The sequence below is a fragment of the Piliocolobus tephrosceles genome, chromosome 5 (genome assembly GCF_002776525.5).
Source record: "Piliocolobus tephrosceles isolate RC106 chromosome 5, ASM277652v3, whole genome shotgun sequence".
Taxonomy (NCBI): domain Eukaryota; kingdom Metazoa; phylum Chordata; class Mammalia; order Primates; family Cercopithecidae; genus Piliocolobus; species Piliocolobus tephrosceles.
This window is the reverse complement of record NC_045438.1, coordinates 72,910,727-72,919,278: the sequence shown is the minus strand read 5'-3', so window position 1 is coordinate 72,919,278 and position 8,552 is coordinate 72,910,727. Positions and strand designations below refer to the sequence as shown.

Below are 8,552 nucleotides of genomic sequence, written 5' to 3'. Positions count from 1 at the left end.
AAAAAAAAAAAAAAAAAAAAAAAAAAAAAAAAAAAAAAAAAAAAAACTTTTTCAAGGTACTCAGAGATAACATCTTCCAACTTGAGGGCAAGATTTTCTCAGCTAATTTCACTATTATTTTTATGTAATTATTTTATCATTCTTCATATTAAGTTTTTGTGTGATTTTAGATAACTAATATAATTTGGCAAAGAAAAAAGGTGAAGAACTCAAAAACTTTTGATCAAATCAGTACTTGTACCTCCAGTATAATTTTAAAAGATGTGAGGTGCTTCTATTACTGTAAGAGATTAAAGAGTACTATAAAGAAAAGTTTGTCAAAAATATCTTTATACTCTTATTAATAGCTTTACTAATCAGCAAAACAAGACTTTATTGATCTTTATAAAACTAGTACTGAAATTAGTTAACTACTGAATCATTCTGGTTCCATAATTAATCTGGCTCTGTAGTTGAACTATTGGAAATAACTGCTAAACATAAACTTCCTAATGACTGAAATACATTTATGTCATTTAAATTTTCACTTCTTTGAATACAGTACCTTAAAGATGTTATTAGAACTGTACTTTTCTAATTTTAGAACCATATGCAAACTTGCACTTTTTCCCATCAAAACCAAAAAAAAGGTAACTCTATTACATGAAAAAAATGTTCAATATAGAATAGGTCCAATGAAAAAAGTAACAAAAAAAGTATATGAAAAAAATTTTCAATAAAGAGTAGGTCCAATTTGTTCAGCACAAGCACAAGTTATACCCATGTGGTGTCCAGACTTTTGAGGTATACACAGTTTCTATATATTATATATGCATATTCTCAGTTCCTAACCAATATTGTGTGGGAAATATTTCTCTCATACATTTGGATAGTGGATGTATTAAAACTACTTTGGCCAGTACCACAGAATCTCCTAACTCTTTAAACTAAACAAACAAACAAACAAACAAAAATCACTACACATTTATATTTTAATAACCAGTGCTTTTTAGGGGAATAGCAACACAATTAATGCTTTAACCTTTTCAAACTCTGTAAGATGCTTTTGTTTTATACCATTAGAATAAAGCATATGCTCAAGTTGAATTTAACTGTCCTATATATCTTATGAAGCAAAGTTAGCTTTTATTTAAAGAAAACATGTCCTTTCTGAAGTCTTGTGACTTCTAACATAAGCCTTCTAACAGAGTAAGTTAAATTCAGGCCCAGCGCCATGGCTCATGCCTGTAATCCCAGCACTTTGGGAGGCCAAGGCAGGTAGATCACTTGAGGTCATCAGGAGTTTGAGACCAGCCCGGCCAACATGACAAAACCCTGTCCTCTACAAAGTTACAAAAATTAGCCAGGCATGGTGGTGTGCACATGTAGTTCCAGCTACTTGGGAGGCTGAGGCACGAGAATCACTTGAACCTGGGAGGCTGCAGTGAGCTGAGATCGTGCCACTGAACTCCAGCCTGGCTGGGCAACAGTGTGAGACTCTGTCTCAAATAAATAAATAAAGTTTTAAAAACAGTAAGTTAAATTTAATGTCAGTTTGCCAAATTAAAACAAATCATTTCATATAAAAAAGTTTTTTCTTTGCTGAAGTATAAGTTCAGATTGATTTCTTTCCATTTTCATGGGATAATACAACAGCCTGGTATGTCCCTAGTGAAATAATAGCTCTAGACATGGTTATCAATGATCACCATTTCATGGAATAATTTTCCAATTTCATGGGATAACTGAACAACCAGGTACGTCCCTAGTAAAATAATAGGTCTAGACAATGGTTATCAATGACTGGTAATATCATAGAAAGACATAAAACATTGTGTGCATCTAGTTCATGGAAGTATACACGCCACCACCTGAAAGTCTTCTTGCTAAAAATTAAGTAAGTAATTAAATCTGAACCTAACTAGGCCTCTAGATCTGAATGTCTCAGAGGGGAAATAATGGTGACAGAGGAACCTGTTAACACCATGCTGCTGAAAAAAAGGACCTGATTTCTTCAGCAAATAAATTGCAAAGGAGGAAAAAGAGGGAGAGGGAATCTGTAGATGAAAAGAGATTTAAGAGACACAGCAATCATTGGGAGGTCGAGGCGGGTGGATCACGAGGTCAGGAGTTCAAGACCAGCCTGACCAACATGGTGAAACCCAGTCTCTACTAAAAACAGAGAAATTAGCTGGGTGTGGTGACATGCACCTGTACTCCCAGCTATTCAGGAGGCTGAGGCAGAAGAACTGCTTGAACCCAGGAGGCAGAGGTTGCAGTGAGCCAAGATCGCAACACCTGGGCAACAGAGTGAGATTCCATCTCAAAAAAAAAAAAAAAAAAAAAAAAAGACACTGCAATCTATAGACCTCTTTTAAATCCTAAAATCCAAACTTTAGAAAGCGAAAGAAAAAACTGAGTACTTATGAGACAACTGCAGAAATTTAAATAATGACTGAATCCTTATTTATTTATAATGAATTAATATTTTTGATATGATAATGGTACTGTGGTTTTGTTTTTTAAAAGAGTATCTCTCTGTTAGTGCTGGGCGCAGTGGCTCACTCCTGTAATACCAGCGCTTTGGGAGGCTGAGGCAGGCGGATCACCTGAGGTCAGGAGTTCGAGACTAGCCTGACCAACATGGTGAAACCCTGTCTCTACTAAAAATACAAAATTAGCCAGGTGTGGTGGCACATGCCTGCAATCCCAGCTACTCAGGAGGCTGAGGCAGGAGAATTGCTTGAACCTAGGAGGTGGAAGTTGCAGTGAGCCGAGATTGCGCCACTGCACTCCAGTCTAGGAAACAAGAACAAAACTCTGTCTTAAAACGAAACAAAACAAAACTCTCTTTTAGAGATACACATTGAAGTATATGATATATTTGGGATTTATTTCAAAAATAATCTGGGATTATCCAAAAATAGTCCAGGATGGGAGGAAAGGGAGGATGTGGGATATATATAGTGTACAAGTAGCCAAGTTGGTAATTATGAAGCCAAAAAAATGGGTACATGAGAGTTTATTACACTATGTTCTCTACTTCTAGATGTGCTTGAAACTTTTGTTAATAAACTGTTAAAAAACAGACGTCTAACGAATGCTCATGGTCTTACCTTATCTTTAGATGAAGAATGCTTCTTGGCAGCTCTAGGTTGATGAATATTTTCTACAGTAACATTGCCATTGTATCGATCATGATCTGTCTCCCGTAAACTTCTATACTTATTCATTCTTCCCAAAAGTAAAGGTTTTGAAACCTGTGTAAATGCCACGTACAGAACACAAAACCTCTTTAGCAAATAAATTCTGGATGTCCTCATCTTAAAATTTTTAACTGATTTGAAATACAAAAAATTAAATTCTCAAAATAAAAAGTGTTTAAGAGTTTAAATTCCTTGAGAATAAAAACATGTCATACTTTATGCATACTTACACAAACCCCCAAATCAGACTCAATTACAAATACAAACTCAATTATATATAAAAAATAATGACTCTCAGATATCTGGTAATATACTCAACAAATGTTTAAATAAATGATTAAATGTTCTTCACAAAAGCTTCATCATTAGTTTTCTTCTCCTTACCCTTTCTTCTATTATAGGAAGTGAAATATCAATGAATGGATCTTTCACCGTGGAGATCTTAAAAGGAAAACACATTGAAAACTTCAGTTAGAATTGTAACATAAACACATAGTTTTGTAACTTCCTGGGCAACCTAAAATTTTACATCAAAACATGTTCCTGAAAAAAAATAGCGATTTAATTGGGTATTGTAGCACATTGTTAATCGAAACAAGATATTCTCAAACATCACTGAACGTGATCCAATAGAACTTTATATTACTGTCAATATGGCCTGTAATATTTAAAATAACTTCAAAATAAACTGTTTAATAAAACAGATTAAAGAGACTAGACATTTTTGGTGAGCTTAGGGCTGTAACATAAATAAACTATGAAATGTTAAGAAAAAGCCATGAAAAAAAGCAGAGAGCTTGGCTGTGTTTTATAGATTCTTTAAGATAATTCTGTTTTAAAAGATACTCTCTATCTTGTGAGAGAGAAATCAACTTCTGTGTTGAATAGTCTAGAAACTTAAATAATCATGGTCATACATTCTGTGTTTCAATGTGACAGGCTAGAATGAGATATAATTTATAATCCTGCTTCTTTAAGGCTACAGAACATAGAAAAATACTCCATAATCTGGGACAGGAAAATGAATAAAGGCTCCTTTTACTATTAAAATCTAACAGAAATTAAAACCTATCATACTCTAAGTCATACACTTACAGAAATATTCCTTACCAAGCAATTGAAAATCTACAAAAAATTCATACATGCTTTAAGTTGTTAAAGATGGCATTCAAAATAAAAATTATTAAATTCAAAGTGAGTGAAGTCTACACAAAAATCTTTAATACGCCATATAAACTTAAAATCAAATGTGATATAACCACCCTAAATTATGTTAATACATTAAATTATTTATATTGGAATTACTTTTTTTTTTTGAAGCTGTGTCTTGCTCTTTGCCCAGGCTGTAGTGCAGTAGCGCAATCTTGGCTCACTGCAATCCCACCTCCTGGGTTCAAGTGATTCTCCTGCCTCAACCTCCCGAGTCATTGGGACTACAGGCTCCCACCACCATGCCTGGCTAATTGTTTTGTATTTTTTTTAAGTAGAGACAGGGTTTCACCATGTTGGCCAGGCTGGTCTTGAATTCCTGACCTCAAGTGATCTGCCGGCCTTGGCCTCCCAAAGTACTGGGATTACAGGCATAAGCCACTGCCCCCAGTCTGGATTTACACTTTAGGGCACTGCAATGTAACATAGTTATTCTCTTCACAGAAGTTTTTCTCTCACTTCAAACAGAGAGCTAATGAATTTCAGTATATTAAGATAAGCTAAAACTGCCTCATAGGTGTGGCATGAGGAAAAATAACACAAAACACATTTACTTTTAAAAATATATAAATTACCACATTACTTTCTAGGAGTATAGTGTATAAAAAGACTTTCAAGAATTATGTAATCATCTGTCACAAATTTTAAAAATGACTGCCAACAATTATATGTGAAAGAAAATATAATAAAAATGATGTAATTGTAATCCATTCCATGTGAATTGAATTCTAAAGTACCTACATTTGCACATTCTTCACACATGACCGTGCTAGTTAATTCACCAATAAAGATCCGATCTATGAAGTTCATTTTCACACCTTCTTTTCCATATGCTGTAAAAATCATACTTTTTAATGCAAAAAACATGTCAACCATCCATCTAGCAGTATAATAGGCTATCTTCTGGTTATTCAAAAGTAATCTGAATAAGATTTTCTGTACTACATTTAATAATATATTTTACTATACATACAATATTCCAATGTCTTTCTCCTTTACAATTTTGTAGCAGATTTATAACTATCAACTATTTTAGTCTCCAAGAAATAATGAACTGTTCTTAAACTTAATAGGTAAAATAAAACAATAACCACTATTCCTACCACACCTCAACCACTCCCATTAAAACTTATAAAACCTCATGTCTAACCAGTAGTGCACAGAGGAATGGAAAAGGAGATTATGCTATCAGGACTACGGATGCCAGGATCATGGCTACGAAAATAACAGAGTCGTAAAACTCAAGTGTAAGGAATTAACATAGGCAATTAAGAACTCAGCGGGGCGCGGTGGCTCAAGCCTGTAATCCCAGCACTTTGGGAGGCCGAGACGGGCGGATCACGAGGTCAGGAGATCGAGACCATCCTGGTTAACACGGTGAAACCCCGTCTCTACTAAAAAATACAAAAAACTAGCCGGGCGAGGTGGCGGGCGCCTGTAGTCCCAGCTGCTGGGGAGGCTGAGGCAGGAGAATGGCGTAAACCCGGGAGGCGGAGCTTGCAGTGAGCTGAGATCTGGCCACTGCACTCCAGCCTGGGCGACAGAACAAGACTCCGTCTCAAAAAAAAAAAAAAAAAAGAACTCAGTTAAGAACATGGTTATATTTTTAAAAGTTAAAATTATTCTGCTCAGGAAATATTTATAAATTAAAAAAACATGCCTATGACTTGCTTTAAAATAACCTGAGGTTGGCTGGGCACAGTGGCTCAAGCCTGTAATCCCAGCGCTTTGGGAGGCCGAGGCGGGCGAATCACGAAGTCAGGAGATTGAGACCATCCTGGCTAACATGGTGAAACCTCGCTCTACTAAAAATACAAAAAAAAATTAGCCGGGCGAGGTGGCGGGCGCCTGTAGTCCCAGCTACTCAGGAGGCTGAGGCAGGAGAATGGAGTGAACCCGGGAGGCGGAGCTTGCAGTGAGCCGAGATGGCGCCACTGGACTCCAGCCTGGGGGACAGAGCGAGACTCCGTCTCAAAAAAAGAAAAAAAAAAAAAATAACCTGAGGTTGGGAGAAAATAGATTAAACATAAACCATGAACACAGTTTAAGTTAGGTGACAGATATAAAAGGGCTGCATTATACTATTCTCTCTACTTTAATAAAAATTTGAAACTTGCCATCATAAGCCATGGGAGGAAAAAGTACATTAACAAACCTATTTACCCCTCTTTCAGACTTATTTTTTGAGCCTCTATCTTCAAGTTTCATACAAACAATATTTAAAATCATTTAAAGTATTAGAGCACTGAATGACAGAAAACATATCTGAATATATCAACAAACATTAATTAAAATTGTATTTAAAAATACTATAATAATAAAGATGTTTCATCAAGAAAAACTACAAGCGATTGGAAATAGAGATTACAAAACTGGAAAAGGGGAAAGAAAAACTGGGTTGTTATTCTAAATATCCACGAGATGGCACTATCTCAACACAAAAGAACAAGGCATACTTGAGCAGCTACAGTTGAAAAAAGTCTTGAACCCATTAAGGGGTTCAATAAAGTGCACAGTAACAATGTGTGTATGTTTGTAAATTATAGACCCGTAGTACATACATTATAAAACCACAAAAACAAAAGTTAGAAAAAAATACAAATAATATTTTAAAATATCTTCTAAAAATTACTTCATGCTAATATTAGTATCTCAATGCAGAATATACACTTAGGGCAAGGTATATTAACCCACACTGTAGTACTGATAATGATAAATAACCAACTTTGATTAGGTAATCATCATTTGGAGCTCATATTTTTACGGATGAATAGTAAACACTAGGAGTAGGCAAAGTGCACTTACACTTGACTTACTAGCACTCTCTTCAATGAACGGTTTATTTGCAGGAGTTTTTGGAGCACTTAAGCATTTTGTTTAGCTACATCTAAAAAATATCCATAAATCCATTGATCCAAACACATGTCAAATGATACAATATAATAAATGTGAACTTTCAAGTGTGGTTGCTACTTTCAACAACCTTTCAAGTTTCCCTTAGAAGACCTCACATAAAGGTATCAGTGTCAATCTGTATACGTGGTATTAGCTTTATTTTTATAAATTCACATGAATACATTCTAGCATTTTCTATGTTCCACTAAAGTATTTTTCAGACATTGCAGCAACTGTGTCCTCCTTTTAAAGCCACTACTTTGGTGTATTAGTTCACATAATGCTCAGTTCTTTTTCCAACTAAAATAAAAATTTAATATTTTCTTACAGAAAAAAGTATAAACAAAGAGTCAACATACCTTTGACTTTTTTTCTAGTTTCATCATCAGCAGTTTTAGTAGTTGGGTTGTTAAATGCTTTTAGAATGCTAGCTTGTATTCGCTGTAAAACAAAGTTAATAGATTCTGGTCTAGTAATAGTTAACTCAGGCCTCATCCTCCTAATAAAAGAAGGCTTAGAGTAAATTCATTTGCCCTCTTTCTTCCTTCTCCCTGTCTCTAAAATGACACTTCTTAATTAGAACCAAAAAAGAAAACAGACCATATGAAATTTATTGTCTATGAAGACCTTTCTATATTAAGAAGCTATCAAGCTGGTTACTATAATCTCTATGCTATGTGGACTACCTCATTTATATACACATATAAATAAAGTCCAAACTTACAATTCATGTCCATAGCAAGAAGAATCTCTCAAATTTTAATTATGGTTTTACTTAAACTTAGTTGTCAATGATTTGTCTTCAGCAGCTCTCAGTAAATGTCAAGGTTTATATTATATATTTCTACATCTCTTGTGTATGTTTTAGGAAAGACACAATCTCACAGAAAAGTTTCAGAATAAAACTACATACTCCAAGAATAAAACTTAGTAAGTGACCTTTTTACATTAACTATGCCCCTAATTAGTGGATGAATTTTGTCTTCCTAATTCAGATTATGACAGTAGGATGAGGGAAAAGTTTGTTAATTATCTTTCAAAATTAAAAAAAAATTTTTTTTTTGAGAGAGAGTCTTGTTTTGTTGCCCAGGCTGGAGTGCAGTGGTGTGATCACCACCCACTGCAGCTTTGACCTCCCTGGGTTCAAGTGATCCTCCTGCCTCAGCCTCCCAAGTACCTGGGACTATAGGCACACACCATGACACTTGACTAATTTGTTTTAAATTTTTTGTAGAGATGGGGTTTTGCCAAGTTGCCCAGGCT

The 8,552-nt window shown here is 34.9% G+C and overlaps 1 protein-coding gene across 10 annotated transcripts in view; it reads right to left on the bottom strand.

Moving 5' to 3' along the window:
- The window catches only part of USP45 (ubiquitin specific peptidase 45), a 72,500-nt gene that overhangs the window by 18,761 nt on the left and 45,187 nt on the right, over positions 1-8,552 (bottom strand). For 6 of the 10 annotated variants that reach the window (XR_002730376.1, XM_023205908.2, XM_023205902.1 and 3 more), the window contains exons 10-13: positions 7,649-7,730; positions 5,136-5,227; positions 3,570-3,626; positions 3,096-3,239 (exon numbers count right to left, since the gene is read on the bottom strand). Coding sequence is in view for 8 of the 10 variants with exons in the window: in XM_023205908.2 (XP_023061676.1) it covers positions 3,096-3,239; positions 3,570-3,626; positions 5,136-5,227; positions 7,649-7,730 (375 nt within the window). In the remaining 2 variants the exon portion in view is untranslated. The remainder of the gene's footprint in view (positions 1-3,095; positions 3,240-3,569; positions 3,627-5,135; positions 5,228-7,648; positions 7,731-8,552) is intronic. The other 4 variants (XR_002730377.2, XM_023205909.2, XM_023205905.2 and 1 more) reach the window with 2 other exon arrangements.